The sequence below is a fragment of the Colossoma macropomum genome, unplaced genomic scaffold (assembly GCF_904425465.1).
Source record: "Colossoma macropomum unplaced genomic scaffold, Colossoma_macropomum, whole genome shotgun sequence".
In the NCBI taxonomy this organism is placed as follows: Eukaryota; Metazoa; Chordata; class Actinopteri; order Characiformes; family Serrasalmidae; genus Colossoma; species Colossoma macropomum.
The window spans coordinates 25,670,294-25,688,419 of record NW_023494802.1 but is presented as its reverse complement, the minus strand read 5'-3'; the positions used below and the strand labels follow the sequence as shown (position 1 = coordinate 25,688,419).

Here is an 18,126-nt window from a genome sequence, read left to right as displayed (position 1 = left end):
CGACCCATTGGTTTCGTCAGGTCATTGATTGCACCTGTTGATTTCTTCCTTTTATACTTTTGGAGCAATTCTCCCTCCCTTACAGATGGGCCAATGTACACAAATAAACCATCACACAAACATGAAACAAACATGAAAATACATTACAAGCAACAAATACAGTGTTCCCATAACCCAACCATAAACTTTAATATCTTTATGTACAATGAATGTGAAAACATGCACACAATATTCAGGCACACAGAATTCAGTCTTCTAGCATTACAGTTCACATGATGTTCAAATGTTTTCTGCTAAATTTAACAAATGACACTTTTGGTTATTTGATGATTGAGGATTGTCACACGGATTTAGGTTTACCACGGTAGTTTTTTGAGCTAAAATGGCGACTGACACCATTTACTGCTATCATGTTCATCAAAGGTAGAGGACCCCCATTGGACCGCCACTAGCCAGATATTATTTGGATGGTGGGCCATCATTGATCACCAATGAAGTGCTAGATCAGGTGTATTCAACTCTGATCCTGGAGGGAAATCACCAAACTGTGCTGAACACTGTCCGTGCAGGACCAGAGCTTGAATAACGCTGGAAAATGACTAATACAAATTGTGCATGGAAAAGCTATAGACCAGGTGTATCCGTTCTTGTCCGCAGATGGCCAGTGTGGCTGCAGGTTTTCACTCCAACAAAGCAGAATATCACCTGATGAAATGTTTGAAGACTAAGACCAACTGATTAAACAAGTAGAATCAGCTGTGCATCAACTTGTTTGGAGTGAAAACCTGCAGGGGTCACCAATCTTACCACAAAGGACTGGTATGGGTGTGAGTTTTCATTCCAACCAAGCAGGAACACACCTCACATAACTTATTACTTGTTGGAAGACTGAGACCAACTGATTAAACAGGTGAAATCAGGTATGCTTCTGCTTCATGTGGGAGGAAAACCTGCAGCCATACCGGCCCTTTGTGGATAAGATCATTGACCCCTGCTTTTGCGTGCTTTGTATCACTGCTATGCTGAGAATAGTCCACCATCCAAATAATATTAGGTAAACAGCAGTCCTATGGTGGTCTCTTTCCATTGATGGATGGGGTAGAGTGTGACTGCCAGGTTGTGCATACACAGATGGGCTATAGTCAGAAATCGTGTGCCTTCAAAGTTCTCTTGTAATTCCTGTATGGTAGGTGTATGTGATAACCAGAGAGGCCCCGGCCTAGCAAGGATGGAGAGAGGGATCTCAGTGTGGAAACCATACAAGAAAGGTTGCCTTTTGGACAATAGGGCTGCAGTGTTTGCCTCAATTCATGTTTTGGAGAGACATGGATTTGAATCATATGTATGTTGAAAGATGCATTATTACATGGTGAACAGTCATCTGAATTGCAAGATCACAGGCTGTTGAGAAAAGGGGGTGGGGTGTTCATTTATATCAGAGACATTCTTAACCTCTTGAACTCCTTGAGACCACTGGTGGTTCCAAAACGCACTTCGTCATATTCTTCATAACTTTCATATTATATGAGCTACATTCAAAACGTTGGTGTCATATGAGAGCTGTAACTGTCTTCTTTCCAGTCAAATAGATGGGTAATGTAATTTTAAACCCTTATAATAAAAGAAGCTGAACTCACATTTTTTTGTCTACTGAAAGTTGACCCATTTTTCCACAAATCTGGGCTATAAACTATAAACAGATGGTGTCTCTTCAGTGATATACTCTGTAAAAATGATTTTTATAAAATAATACAAAAAGCATCTAAGATTTTTGGCTTTCAGCACTAAATTGTAAGCATACAGCAATGTGTGTATGATCATAATTTGATTAATTTGTTAATTTGAGGGGAGCTTTTACAAACAAAAAATTTAAAGTCTACATTTATTTCATGCTGTTACTGAATAATTTGCCTTATGATTTGGTCATGTAGATTCAGATGGAAAACCCAAAATATACCCTGGAGAATGCTGTGAAGTTAAATTGCAGAATGTCTCTTTAGAATGATTATTTTTAAATGTGTTGTTATGAAAAATTAATTTTACCATTGTAGTTTTGTATAACCCACCTTCACATTGTTTTGCTTTTTATGATGATTTTCATTGAATTGTTTAAATTGATCAGTTGTTGTATTGTAACTATTCTATTAGGAGACTTGCACATTTGTTAGACAACAATAGCAAGCAAAAAAAAAAATTAAGATGATTACATCAAAACATAAATTTGAACAAATGATAAAAGGCCCAATTAGGATTACTAGAACAAACAAAAATAGATTTGATTTATACAAACAAACCTGAACCATTGACAAAAACATAGAATTTACTGATGGTCTGACCATAATATGGTTATGGTTGTCAGAAAATGAACAAAAAGGCATTTGCAGAGATTTTGTTAAAATCATAACACTACACAAGCTACTGCAGGCATCCCTAGGAAGATGATGAATCAAATCTATCTATCTATCCATCTATCTATCCATCTATCTGTCCATCTATCTGTCCATCTATCCGTCCATCCATCCATCCTTCCATCCATCCATCAATACGACTGACTTGGATAAGTGTTCTAATACTATTATGGATATTCTTACAAAAATTATTTAAAAATTTATGCACTTATTGAAACAGATTCAACGAAAGCCATCTCTACCATGGCTGAATAATGAAATTTGTCTGCTAATGAAAAAGAGAGATGTTGCATTAAAAAAATCGTTAGCTTCAAAAACTTACAGATGTTCTCAGTTTTAAAGGTCTGAGAAATAAGGTAGTAAGTTGTGAATAGCAAAAACACCCTACTTTATGCAACTGACTGAAGAATTGAAAAAAATCTTTGGAAGCATATAAGAAGGCTTACTAATTGTGATTTTTATAAACAGAAATCAATAACAGCATTAGATATAAATGGGGAGATGAGCGCTGACACTATGGAAATTGCTAATAAATTTAACACCTTTTTCATTCAATCAGTAGAAGACCTTGCAACTAATTTTTAATCAGTAGTACCATTACAAGATTCAGTGAAGGATAATCAACATCTTACTACATTGTGCAGGCAGATCAAAGTAAAATTCACAAAATTATTGATCAGTTAAATAATTCAAAGGCTAAAGACATATTTGGGCTAGATAGGAATTTAATCAGAAAACAGTACTATCTTGACATCATCAGTGCGGGGAAGTTTCCTCAGAACTGAAAAACGGCTATCGTGAGTCCAGTCTTTAAGGCTGGCGCACCTAAGGTCTTAAACAAGCATTTGATAATGTGAATCATGTAATACTCATGAATAAACTTATCGTTTAACTTATCTCAAAACACTAAAGGTTAGTTTTAATCAGATTTGGAATGCAGGGAGCAATGTGTTAAACTGTGTGAAGTCACCCCCTTGGGGTTATAGTATAGGCATTCTACAGGGTTCAGTCCTGGGCCCACTGCTTTTTTGCTTGTACATAAACGATCTACCTGAACAGCGTCAAATGTATGCTGATGATACAGTCATTTATGTATGAGCAAAGACTCTACAAAAAGCAGCAGGAATACTAAATAGGCAAATGCTTAGTGTTTCTCAGTGGCTAAAAAATAAATCATACTAAGGAAGAGCAGGGGAGCAGTAAGTGACAACTGTAGAATTCCAGTACGCAAAACAAGTTTTAGTTGATACGTACATAAAGAAGCTTTCATCACAAATTGAATCATACAAATAATAGGTATGCATGTTTTATGTATTTTATTTATTTAGTCCACATGTTGTGTTATTCATTTTTCTAAAGCCTAACCAGGGACTGGGGCTGCAAATTAGCTAAGATAGATGCCTTATATACATTACATGTGTTGCATTTTGTGTAACAATGGTTATCTGTATTGTCCCTGTCAAATTAACAAACAAATAATATAATTTATATTATTATTAATAAAATTGCCACTAAGCATAGGTATATGGTAGGCATACTGGCACCTGAGGGTATGTTCTGCCATAGAAATGTATGTTTTGCATAGGCCATCTTCCATTCAGAAACTTAATATTGGTTTCTGTTAATTTGCAGTGATTTTTGCTCTCACACTGTACTATCGTAATATGTAAGAGAAAAAACATTTCAGTCAGAGAGTGGAAGTAAGGGGCCACATCTGCTCAACAAGGTTGCGGTTTGTCTAAAGCAAACTTCTTTCCTCAGCTGAAGCCAATTAGATTGCCCTGGCTAGGCTTTTCTGTAGTTTTCCTATGGGTGCTCTTTATGATTCCTGAAAAAGGAAAGGGCCTCATTAGGAGCGCTCTGAGCTCTATGGGTGGGTGGCAAAGTTGGACAACTTGCCCACAGGTCACCAGCCTGGCCTCACTGGACTTGCAGTCCAGAAGGGGTTGATGTGTGGAGTTGTCATTAGCAAAGCTTAGTTTTGTGTCGTTACCTTGTCCTGAGAGAATTCTGTTGGTGAACACAAATTACAACCTGCAGTGATGTTGATATGAAACATGGGATACTGCCATCATTTATGTCTGTCTGTAATAGAAGCCACTCTGAGCCTTAGTTTATTTACCATTTTTTATGGTAGGATGTTCAATGCTAAAGAAATGTAGTTCCATATAGTATGACAATGAAGTTGAACCACCTCTTGTCAGAATTGGACACCCATTTATCACAATAAATGACAGTGCTATAGGCTTCTCTGAGCACACTGTGGGTATTGTCAATAACTTCAGAGCACTAATAAACTAGACGTTTCATTAAAAGAGATGCTCCCAAGTGGCGTAGTTGTCTAAGGTTTCTTTCTGTTGTCAAGTGATTCCTAAGATGTCAGGAGTTCAAGTGAGCATAATTGGCCATGCTTAATTGGATGCAGTGCAGCATGGTTTTTAATGGCATGTTTTTTAAATGTGGCACTACTGGTGCATTTTGTCCTGTCCAACTTATTAAATCTCAGAAAAAAGATACATACTGATTAAATATCGTGTAACATTATTTGGGTCCTGTGAGCTCATATCTCAATGTATTATGTGATTATTTTCTCTGAACTTTGATGAGAAGTGTGAACAGACAAAATGTAGACAAAATAGCATTTAAAATATGCTGTGAATTTCATGTATCTTGAAAAATGTTGATTATATTGCCCACCACAAATTTTAAGTGGCACATGTATTGAGAGCCTCAAAGAAAGAGAGACTAACATATATAACTGAAAGCTCTTTGCATAACACTGTGTTTTTTTTAGGCTTTGTCTTGAGTGAGACAGAGAATCAGATCCTGTGCTTAGAAATCTTTCACCATGTGCCAGCAGAAGAACTTTACACCTTTGTGCCTGTCTGGCAGGGCTAACAGAGCTGGTGGGACATAGAGGGGTGGAAGCAGTAGGCTTCTTCTGAGGGGAAGGGCAGTTTCTGATGTTTCTGCAGCAAGCTAGAGGGAGGTACATGAGAGTGCAGGCAGTAACTCCTAACACTTTGGTCTAACAAGCCTCAAATTATCAGCATTGACAGTTCTCTTTCTCTTTCTCTCTTTTTCTCTCTCTCTCTCTCTCTCTGACTTCTCAGCCTTGCTCTCTTGATTTCTCTTGCCCTCTTTAATGCTCCCCTGCTCTCTCTCTCTCTCTCTCTCTCTCTCTCTCTCTCTCTTTATCTTTCTCTCTTTCTAACTCTAACTTTCTCTCTCTCTAACCCTCTCTCTCACTTGCTCCCTTGTTTTCCTTTCTGGTCTCCTCTTACCTTTGCCTTTTCTTCTACTCTCCTTTTTGCCTCTCTTTCCCTTTCAGCCCTGTCAGCCTTAAGTGGGGCCTATCGCAGTAGAAACACCAGCCCCTGCAGGTGAGATTGCGTTGGGGGTGTAGGGGTGGGCAAGTGAGGGAGGAAGAGGACTGGGGAGGTGGAGAGAGAGGAGGCCCATGCTCAGTCAATTGAAAAGCTTTCAGAGTGCGAGCAAGCCCCTCAGAGGAGAGTCTGCGAGATAAGACAAGGTTCTCATCTGGCAGCTAAGCTCGAGCGAGGTCAAGGCAGCACTGCCTCTAATCTAGTTAATTTTAGGCCCTCGATTCGGGAAACATGTCAAGTTGAACTCCAAACTGATATGGTCTTGTAGTTTGCACTTTCTATCAGAGTTTGATTTGTGTTTCCCTTTTTCTTCAGGTTGTTCTTTATTTATTTAATTAACACCTTTTTGGTTCTGGCATTATGACATACTGAAGTTATAGACACTGAGTTGTTGTAATTCTCATAATAATTCAGTGACCTTGTTTTTCTCTGTTCTGACTGAAATTCATTTAGCAATAATTACTTAATTAATAGAAGGTTGCACGCCAGTATCTGTAATTCAGCATCCACTGCTGGTTCTCCAGTGCTTAATAATGATCTTGTTGTTAGAAGTTTTGAGGCTCATGTGTCTGTATACACTCTGTGTTTCTGAGTTAATGTAGTCTTTTGAAGTTGCTTTATTTCAGTGCATTTCATTTCCATATTTTCTATTTCTCTTGCCGCTTTTCAATCTCTGCCGAGTCTCTGAAGCTGAGCTTTGTTCTGTGGCTCTGTGCTCTGTTAAGGAGATTACATATAATGGGAAAAATTCTGTAATTAACATTTTAATCTTTAAGCACCCTGTTATTTATTTACAGATGTAAAATGTGGGAATGAGCATTGCTTTAACAAGCTAGGCCTAACCTCTTCAAAGCAGCTGCATTCAGCTCAGCTAATATTTTTATTAAAGACCTCACCTTCAATTTGTTGCAATTCGGTTCAGCTTGGGCTTGGCCAAGCCAATTTTCTGCTTCAGGCCACTTTAATCAAGCCTGTGTGCTATCAGGAGCCTTTTCTTTTCCTGATGAAGGCAGTTTATTTTAAATTAGAAGAGAGTTTCTTATCTAACGGAGCAGTGAATGTGGCTACAGTACTCTCTCACCCCCCCAGAGGGTAATTAAAACGAAAACTGGCTTCAGCTGCAGATAAAAACATTGGAATCTGATATGTGCGGCCCCTCCAACATGCGTAGATGTGGTATTGATGGAAGTTTATTTCCTCTTTCCTCTTGTCGGCGTCTCCTCTCTCCACTGCTGATAAGAGCAGGAACTCAGAGAGAGAAGCTTCGGCAGCGTATCTCAGCTTGTGTCGGTGCTGCGCGAGTCGTTGATGTGTTTTAATTGAATCAGTGGGGATGACTAGCAAGTGGAATCAGAGTCAAACTGAGCCTTTTAATTCGCCTTTCAATTAAGCCTGGTGTCAAGCGATCTTCTGAAAGGAACTGTTGCGTTGCGTAGAGGGTGGAGGAGTTCACTTGGCTTAATCAATCAAGCATCATTCAGGGTGACACCTGTGCTTTGGAGCTTCCATAGAACTCCCTATCAGAGTTTGCTGAGACCACTTCTATTACGGAGTATAAAATTACACAACAGTTTTATTTGATTTATTCTTTTTTTTTACCCAGATATTTTAGGTGGTATTAGTAGTACCTGTGCAATATGATAATCAGTAACAAGTAAGTTTTGGTATTGGTATTGGGGAAAATATAAAAAACACAGTATTGCTTATACATTATACATTGTACATGCATACATATAAATCTTTTTTACACGGGGTTTGGCCTGTTTATCAGGTACACCTACTATAAACATCACATCATTACACTGTCTAGGTGTAAACAGGCTCTCAGTATCACTGCTGGGTGTCTGCCAACCAAAAATATCCAGCCAGTAGTGATCGTATAATCAGACTGAACCAGACTACTGCTGAAGGGATAGTGAATGACCAACATAGATTGTGCATAGAAAAAGATGAGCCTTAGTAGAGATAATCCGTGTACACAGTGTAAAACCCCAGCAACATTGCTGTGCTGAGTAGAGGTGGCTGACATGTTCTGCAGCCAGTAATTGTAATTGTAAATCTATAAAGCGCATCTGTATGGTAGGTACAGGGGTGGACAAAGTGCTGGAAATCCCTACTTAAGTGAAAGTACTGTTACTTTAGTGATAATTTACTTGAATACAAGTAAAAGTATTAGTGGAGGAAATTGCTCAAGTAAGAGTAAATAAGTAGTAAACAAGTTACTTTTTTTGTATATCCTCAGTCACAACCTGAAAATATATGATAATGTAGTATTGTCTGTATCTGTCAGGTAGGATTGAGGATTAAATGTATTTTTGCAAATGCATTTTTAAGTAATTGAAATTCCAGGCATGGTCACGTTACAGTTATTTTCAGTAAGTATTATTGTATATTTTTAACTTTGTTCGAGTGATGCTCTGGTTTCCCGGGTGTGGCCCTTTGTTGATATGAGGTGATGAAGAGTGTGTGACAAACGAACTTTGTACTCCACCGCAGTGTGATGAGATTAATGTTACCGTTTGGGCCAGCAAGACCAAAAAAACAAACAAACAAACAAAAAAAACAGAATGTGGAAAGCAATTCTGAGTGTAGGCAGCTGCTTTCTCGGGCTGAAGTTGAGTTGACTAAAGCAGAGATTTTGGCAGGTTTTGTGGTTAGGAGCTGATAATAACACTGTTTTCTTTGGTTCATTTGAAAGTGAATGAAGATGACCATTTGGATAAAGTATGTTTCTTGTGTGTGCTGGTTAAGTTCTCCTCTTTTTGTCTCTACTAAACTCCATGTCTCTGTAGTGCTATTGCAGCCAGGAGCTGCTTTTTTTTTGAAGTCTTTTAAACACTGGGTTGGTTTACAAATATGCAGTTTATTAAATATTCAGTTATTTATTTATTAGTTCATGAGTTAATTCTTATTATATCCTGCACTTATAATCTAACTAAAGTTCTGATACCAAACAGTGATAAAGCTTTGGTCAGTAAATTAGTATAACTTTCTGATGCGTCTTCAGCTCAAGGCTGGCTTGCACAGAGAGGTTGCCTCATATGGCTGGGTTATTTTTCATAGTTGTGCAAGTCACTACCACTTGTGTCAACGGTAATATTAATGCGTAACTGCTCTGCTGGTAATTCACTTTAACCTGTCTCCCCATATTCATTCATTCAACTGAGAGAGAGAGAGAGAGAGCAAGAGAGTTTATCATGGGGGGGGGGAAATACAACAGTGCTTTTGGTTATGGACTGAAGTCAGTGTATTGTCTTTTTATTCCTGTGACCATGAGTGTTGGTTCAATATGATTTATAAGTGGACCTCCACATCTAAGCTGCCAATCTGTTTGCGGAATTAAGTTGTCCTTCTGGTTAACTGAGCTCTTTTTTTGAGAACATTCTAAACAGATAAAGGACAGTAATACATTGTCAGCATTTTAAATGGGTAGTAATACTGTAATGTATGGAAGCCTATCAATCTCAAAATTAAAATGAAAATGTAATATGTAAAATGGCAATGTATTTGTATGTTTGCATTTAACATGAGCTCAAATTGAAAATTCTAATTTAATACTGTGATTTTAATTTGCCATTTAGTCAGGGATGGGGGAGTAGTGCTCTACTTTTTGTAGCTAACTACAAATTTTTGTAGCTAAAAGCTGTAGCCGCTACAGTTTCAAGAAATGTAGCTAATAGCTGTAGTGCCTACAAATTTTTGTGTAGCTGTAGCAATAATTTTCGCTACAGTTTCGCTACAGGCTTCAGTTGGTCTGCGCAAAATCTGAACCACAGAATGCAGTTGTTAACTAGGCTGGTGGCAATCGTGCAATCCTGACTGAGCCGCGGACAGCTCGAGCAAACGGGCACGCGCTGGTCCCTTGCACTGATCACCCCTTAGTAGTCGGCTTAACTCAGGGGTTGGCAACCGAAATGTTAAGAAGAGCCATTCTGTCCTTTCAACAAACCTTGGGAGCCAAAACATTTTATGTCCATTTTACCATCTTTGCTTAAATATGTCTCAGTATGTGCTGATGTAAAACGCAGACTCACTTTGCTCTGCTTTAGCCTTTAGCTCAGCTATAGCCACTTTTCTCGCATCTAGGAAAAGTTTTCCACAGGTTTCTTGTAAAATGTCTCTCAATGTTCGACTTACGAGGCTGAAGTCAGATTCTCATTCACCAGCTGGAGAATGAGAAACTTCAGCTTCGCGACTTGCTGCAGATTAAGCATATGAGGAAACCAGCTGAGTGCTTATAAATGTAAATAAGTCCATTCGTCTACAAATGATTGATGTTCGTCTTAAATCTCTCTCTTTGCCTTTTCGTTGTCTGCGTTGCTGTGTGACCAGCAGTCTGCGCATCAGTCTTCAACGTTAATGGTTGGTGAATTAGCAGTTATGTGTTAACTCCAGCGTTTAAGACCATTTCTTTTGAAAACTGTGTCAGAACTGTCTGTTATAATGATTTTACAGCAAAGGAGGATTGTTATTTTACCTAAAAATTTTGTTCTGCTGTGGAGCCGCAACAGCTCTGCAGCAGTGGAGAGATAATTCTGCTGCGCAGGCCTGATTCTCACCCCAAACAGAGCCAGGGTCACTGATGAGAATTTTGAGGCTAAAGTGTTGCTGAAGTTTAACAAAGGACTCTGAATGTCATGTCTGTACATATCTTGCTGAAATGTTTAAATTGGAGCAGTTTTATTTCAACAGTTGACAGTGCTTTGCACAAAATTGTTTGGCTTGTAGACGTTATTTTTGTTGATTTGTGTTAGGAAAAACCTGGAATGATTGACTTTGCCTTTACTTAGTCTAAATTTTTGTTGGATATCAAGCTTTTGTTTATATAAGTTTGATTGTTGTATACACTTAAACTTTCTTTTTGGTGATCTTTTTGTACATTTGCAGCTTTTCAATTGTAGGTTGTCATGCACATGATTAAATGCAGTGTTCACACTATCAGTTCGGCTTGTTTGGTGTGTCAGGTGGAGATTCAGAAACATTCTGACAATCTCGCTTTGAAAGTGGCTAAAAAGTAGTGCACTACTTTTCAAAAAGTAGCTCAAAAGTAGCCACTACTTTCTCTGGAAAAGCTACAAATTTTGGGAAAGTAGCTGCAAAGTAGCTAACTACTAATTTTTCAGTAGCTATCCCAACCCTGCATTTAGTATGCTAGTAATGACATATACACAAAGGTTTAGATGCTTTATGAGTAGCTTTATTTAAATTAGAATAAATTTCCAAAATAAACTGCATGTTTATGCTTAATATGATTATGCAATAATATCGAAATGATAACTATGGAAGAAGACACAGCTTTTGCACAAGTTGTTGTGCTCCAACAGTTCGTTCTAACCCAGACTTCCTCTGCCTCTCAGCCTCAGCTCTCTGTCCCCAAAAACAAACACACAGCCAGCAGGCTAGCCCTGCCTCACAATATGAGTCTCTGTTTAAAAAAACACAGCAAATAACTTCTGTAGAACAACTATCCTAAAACTAACAGAAAAAACATTTTCCAAACATGCTACAATTGTTTAAATGGAATTTATCTCATATTCATTTTCACTCTCTTATAATGCATTTAAAATTGTATTATCAAAGAGACCACCAAATTAGAAATAGGGCAAAATTCAAATGTAAATGGGAAACAGCGGCTCTCCGCTTTGCGTTTACATATTCTCTCGTATTGTGCTCATTCTTTGTCAAAATGCCTTTGAAAATGCCTTCCGTCGGTTAACCTGTTAATTATCCCATCAGGGCGGGGCCAAGAGCACACTCAGCAGAAAAGGCTTTATTTAAACACATGGCAGCCAAAATGGTTATAGCTACTCTTACATTAGCAGAAGAGATAAAGAAGAGAAAAATGGCCACTTGTGATGCTTAATGTCTTTATACACGACTCCCTGAGGAAGGGTTTAAGCGTGTGGCCAAGTTTTCTGGTTTATCGATCTAGTTGGCAAAAACGAGGCTGAACCTGGCTTCCTTCTTGTCAACATTTATTTATTTATTTATTTATTAATAATTTTCTTTTTTTTTAATTTTCCGGTTCACCACTGCAGCAGATACATTCTGGTGCCTCAGTATGCCTGAATGTTACAACAGCACCATTTAAAGTGTAACAGAAAATTCAAAAAAGAAACTACAGCTTTGTTTCATAAATTGGTGGCTGAAAGTGAAGCTGCACGTACAGATTCTAGTTGATTAGATTCTAGTCTTGCCAGGCAGGATATCTTCTTCAAAGTGAGCATCAGAGATGGATATATTGCTGTACCATCAGCTCACCTGCTACTATGCTACGTGAATTGTGGAGGGCTGCAGAATTAAGCTAGCTAAAAGCCATTATTAATGCCTTGTTTCTAAACAAAGACCCCATCCGCTGTTTTTACCAGCTGGCCAACATGCCCCAGCTCACTGTGTCACACATATATACCAGCAATTATATATATATATATAATTTTATATATACATTTTTAAAAAGGAAAGCAGAACATTTCAGCTGATTTCAGTTAAGCTACTACAACAAAGTGGTTGTGTGATTTACACATGTCTGTACAACTAAATCATTTCATTAGTACACATCTGATGCACACTATGTAAGTTAGAACATAGCTCGTGATACTGGATTAATCCACCGCATCTGGTTAACCCAGACAATAATAAAGAAACAAGATTCTTCGTGAGTCAAAGACAAAGTAATCATCACAAAATGGTACATTTCTGTGTCGCTCTGTATTCTAAAGAAAAAAATCAGCTGCCATGTTTTTAGATAAAGCCTTTCCGCTGAGCGTACTGTTGGCCCTGCCCTGATGGGATGATTGACAGCTTGGGAAGACCAAGAAAATCTGGTGGAATGCAATTTCACAGGCATTTTGACACCTAATGAGTGCAGTAGGCAAGAACATGTAATTGCAAATAGGAGAGGTGTTGTTTCCCATTTATATTTAATTTTGCCCTCTTTCTAGCTTGGCGTTCTCTTTGATAATGCAATTTAAATGCATTATTAGAGAGTGAAAATGCATATAACATTGTAAATGCTGATGACATTTTATTTATTATTTTGACACAATTGTCGCATAAACACATTAAGCATAAATATGCTCAATTAATTATTTAATTTAATTATAATTTAAAATACATTTTAATTTTAAAAAGCTGCTTATAAAGCATCTAAATCTTTGTGTAAATAAAATGTCATTACTAGGCTAATTGAAATAGCAGTAGTGAATTAGAATTTTAATTTTGAGCTGATCATTGCATGCATGAGTGGGAAATTTAAATGCAAACAAATGCATTGTTATTTTACAATATATTTTCATTTTAGTTTTGAAACTGACATGCTTCCATAGTAATGTGCTTGTTTCGCCTATTTATTCTACCCATTTATATATATATACTTTGACCTTTTACCTGTTTGTGATCTCTACAGGCCGCGTTGCGTGGAACCAGTATGTACTAACCTTCAGGCTCAGATCCTGCTCTGCTACAGAGAAAACCGCAACCAGACCCTGCAATGCTCAGACCTGGCCAAAGAGTACATGCAGTGCATTGATGCTGCCAAGAAGGTAAGGCTAACTGGCTGTGTGTGTCCGTATGTGTGAATGTGCAGTTAGCACATTCTGGCCTTGCCATCAAAAGACATAATACTCTTTGATGCTGTATAAAGCAGCAATAAAGAAAAAAGAAAAGTTTCTGAGCTTAAAGGTCAAAGCCTTTTCCATAGTTTATAGAACTCCTTCTTTGTGATAAATCTCACAATGTACTACCATAATGCAGCCTTGTAGCCCGGCAACGGTACAAAAGTGGGTATACTCCATCAGGCTCTGAGTGTGTGGAGCTCAAGCGTGCTGGCTTGCTAACATAACATTGCATTCTCTCTCTCTCACTCACTCTCTGTGTTTCTGCACTGTGTACAAGTCTTTACTGGCTGCCTTTCCAAATGCAGTTTCCTCAGACAACTGCTTGGGCACGTGTCTGCTGTCCCTCTGTGTCCGTTATGACTGCCTCAGGATGAGTCATGGCTGCGGGTTTATTTTTACGACTCTGAAAACAGGAGGGCTTGGCCAGTAAACACAAAATCAATGGCATTTGCTCTGCTAATGGAAGCTCATTCACACAGCGGCACACAGCCTCACACTTGAGGCTTACTCCGTGAGGTCTGGGATCGCCCAATGAATCTAAAGCTGCAGTAGCCCTGCTCTTCCACCATCCATCCATATCAGCCTTTCCAATCAAACATCAAGCTCCAACCACTACCTCAGGCTGGTTTACTCTTTACCTTTGGTTCAGATTGCTGATTTGAAAGGATATGGTATGAAACCAAAGTAAATAACAAATATTTTTTAAGAAACGTAAGAAAAATAAAAAATAACTAAAGAACAAAACCATTATGAATTCTAAGAAGCTCCTTTTACATTCAGAGGTGGACATGCAGAGGATTGTTGTCTTGCTGCATAATCCAAATGGTTTGAACTTCAGATTGTGAACTGATGACCAGACATTGTCATGACATATATATATATATATATATATATATATATATATATATATATCAGGGATGGGAATCTCTAGGCACCTCATGATTTGATTCGATCACAGGATTTCTATTTTCTCACTGTGTGAGGACTTGGTACTTTTAAAGCAAAGTATTTGTAATGATCCATAATGAATTTACTTCCAACATCTTTTATTAATAAAACAAATGGAAGTGATGTGGCAAGTGAACTAGAACGCTCACATTCATTGTTTGGAGCACATGAGACACTGGCTGCCACTCATCTGTGATAAAATGCGCTGTTACAGTGAAATAAGATCCAGTGGCAATGGATGTCCATGGAACACACATTACAGCCATCCTACCCGTTTTCTATAGTGATTTTATAACTTCGGTTTTGGTCTCGTTGTAGAGAGTGGGGATCGCTGTGTCAGTAAAATATCTTCGAGACGGGACATGTGCAACATAGTGCGAAAGCCCTGGCTCTCAACGACTGAGAACTGGTGTGCAGACTGCAGGTCACATAGCAGCGCAGTTTCACCTAGCTAGTAGCTAACGAAAAGACAAAGAGAGAGATTTAAGACAAACATTTGGAGATGAATGGACTTATTCGCATTTATAAGCACCGTAGTTGTGAAGCTGAAGTCAGCTTCTCTTTCGAGTTTTCCCGTTCCACCTTAAATGATGCCGCATTTATGTTCGGCGCCTCAGTCAGAATTTAAGGTGGAACGGGAAAATTCGAACAAGAAGCTGGTGAATAAGAAGCTGACTTCAGCCTTGTAGAAACAGTCGAACGTTGAGAGACATTTTACAAGGAGCAGTTCTACTTTTAAGAAAAATGTCTTGGCGGAGATGGGAGGAAAGCAGCTATAGCTAAAGCTTAAAGCAGAGCAAAGTAAGTATGCATTTTCGTTTATATTTTTTAGCCTATACTTGGACATTAGCATGTACTGAGACATTAGACATAAAATGTTTAGGCTCCCACGGTGGTTTGATTTTTGTTGAAAATACAAAATGGCTCTTCTTAACATTTGGATTGTTGACTCCTGACCTGACCTAACCTAGCTTTTAATGCAGAGGGTGCCGGTCGGATTTCTCGCTCATCCAGTTGTGTTTTTGTTACGTGCACGTCACAGAGTGTCCGGGCACTACACTTCTGCACTTCCAAGTTCCATCTTTTGCGTTCCGTCAACATTACGTTATAAATTAAATATTTAATAATATATATATACACACACACATACAGAACTTCAGTTGTCTTTTATTTTTCTTATTTCATCTGTTATTTAATAGATTACTTAATGTGAATGTGTTATCTTTATGTTAAACCAATTGCATTTTAAATATTTTTGTATTTTTTTTTTTTTAACCTTGATTCTACTTTGTGTTCAGGTTTACTGTTTCCTAGTTAAATTGACATATGAGCATGAAACCGTTAAATCCTTAGCATTGAAAGATTTTTTTTCTCTTTAACTATGTCAAATTGTTGCAATATAAAACAACAAAAGCCAAGCTTTATCAGTAAGATTTTTGTCAAAACCATAATAAATTTGTGTGATCTAAATATCAGCCGATGTTAATGGCTAGCTGGTAAATTAGTTGGAGTCTAGAAAGAATACTAGTAAATAATGGTCACTGAATCACTTTTTGACTTGATTCAATTTATCAAATAGGTGGAAAGAAGACTTTGGATATTTATTTTCTTGTTATTATGCAGGTTGTTCTATTGATTTTGGTTTTCTCTGGATATTGTGCCTCAGTAATTATATATATTGATGAAGAAAAACATGGATGTGCATTGTGTGTGTCCGTTTGCTGCATGAATCAAATCTGTGTCTGGATCAGTTTAACAGTTTGCAGACAGCAGGGAGAAGGAGTAGAGACCCTTATTAGAGAGAGACTGTCTTGCTGTCGACCCATTTGCCTCCAGGGAGGCTGCACACCCTGGAAGGGAGAGGGAGAAGGAGAGGGAGGGAGGGAGAGGGAGAGGGATGGGGAAGGAGAGGGAGAGGGAGAGGGAGAGGGAGAGAGAGGGAGAAAAACTGAAAAGAGAGATAGATATGAAGCGTGCAGAGAAATGAGAGAGAGGAGGAGACAAATACAAGAGGGAAAACAGTACGAGAGAGAGGAAAAAAGATGAAGGAAAGAGTGTGTGATTAGGGCTGAAAGAGAGAAAGCGAGGCTATGGCAGGATGGTGTGAGATGGGAGCAGACGGCGTGCTCTCTGGCTGCCGTCTCTGTGCTTGGAGGGGGCACCCACACTTCTCTCAGCCCTGTCTAGGATAATGACTCTGAGATTGGCTGATCCGTCTGCCCTGCTCTCACTGCACTGTGATCCTCTACTCATTTATGGCTAGGCCAGACCCACACTGACTTTGATGGTGATGGATGTTTTGAGCATCCTTGCATTTAGCACAAAGGAGAGATGGGAGATGGAGGGAAACCATAGACATGGTCAGAGAGAGAAAGAGAGAGAGAGATGGGAATACACTAGTTAGTGAAGCATGTCTGAAGCTGGATTGATGTTGCGGTACACCAGGGCTATTGTGTGGAAGTCTGAACTTTTTTTGAGCCTCAAAGTATGTGCATTAGAGCAAAGACCAAAGCACTTCATCCATCCTAAGAGTTTACAAAGTAAGATGTCAGCCACAGGCTTTTAATGTTCAAGGCTTTGTGTTCCCAGTCCTGATCCTGGAGCAGGGGCAAATCTACAGGATGGCAGCTGCCACCCCAATTCTGCAGAACTTCAATATGATGCAAAATTGTATAAAGTACAATGGGCCTCAATCACCAACATCTTCCTACGTTTTTCTTAAATTTGTTCTTGAGAAAGGTCCTGACAAAAAGTAAACATCAGGACCTTTCTCAAAAACGTACACATGCATATTTATACCGTCTTTCACATGACATCTGAAGCTGACTGATTACGACGCTGCATAAAGTTTTTAATTGAGCTAGATAGATTTGTTTTTGGTACACGCTTTAACAAGCAGGTTGACCCATTGACTGTATATAAGAGTGGACTGTATGCCTCTCTTCGCTCCCATTGTGATGTTCTGAAGGCAAAAAATGGCTGAAGTGGAAGTCACTGTCTTGTTTGCGGTTGCGCAGTAGATGAAAACTAGAGCCAGAGTTTGTGCAGTAAAGACAGGAGGCGAGCACACCGCCCATGTTATGGAAAAGTGTTCATGTTTGAAAAAGTCTTGCAAGAGGGAGTTTCAGAACCACTGGGCTACAGTAATAGTTATGCTCACCTCCTCAGCTAGTGTCACCATCTTAAGAAGTATACACTTGAATAGTTACTATATTCATGTAAAATGTTTCTTAAACTGCAAAGTAATATTCAGTTGTTCATGTTACTTAAAAACAGTCATATTTAAGCTCTTTTTGTTTAATATATTTTATGATAATACGTTATATAGCTGTACACCTGTTTTCAGAAACATGCTGCAATACAATAAATATACAGTATATTTATCAAAAGGACCTGTAACATTGGATTCTAAGAGACAGCTACATACACCATGGGGAATTCAGAGCAAAGGAAACCTTTGGGGTTGACCTTTGCTTGAATGCACAGGTCCACAGACCACCAAAGTCAAGTTGTCATTATGTAGGTGGTATCATGCCCATATTAGAAACTCCATGTCTAAGCTAGATTTCTCCTTGACAGCAATGAATGGGATCACCACCATCACATACATATAGTTTGGAATCTTTTTGTTTACAAAAAGGTACAATAGTGCTGATTTTCAAAAATCACATTCATTGTAGTTATACAGAAATCCAGCATAGATTCAGAATTTTTGATCTGCACATGACGTAAACTAATGCTGCTTTCAAGTGGTCTCAGTTTCCCTCA

At 38.5% G+C, this 18,126-nt stretch overlaps 1 protein-coding gene across 2 annotated transcripts in view; it reads left to right on the top strand.

Moving 5' to 3' along the window:
- chchd6a (coiled-coil-helix-coiled-coil-helix domain containing 6a) overlaps window positions 1–18,126 on the top strand; it is a 121,505-nt gene that overhangs the window by 46,632 nt on the left and 56,747 nt on the right. For both annotated transcript variants that reach the window (XM_036590613.1, XM_036590614.1), the window contains exon 7: window positions 13,200–13,335. In XM_036590613.1, coding sequence (XP_036446506.1) covers window positions 13,200–13,335 — 136 coding nt within the window. The remainder of the gene's footprint in view (window positions 1–13,199; window positions 13,336–18,126) is intronic.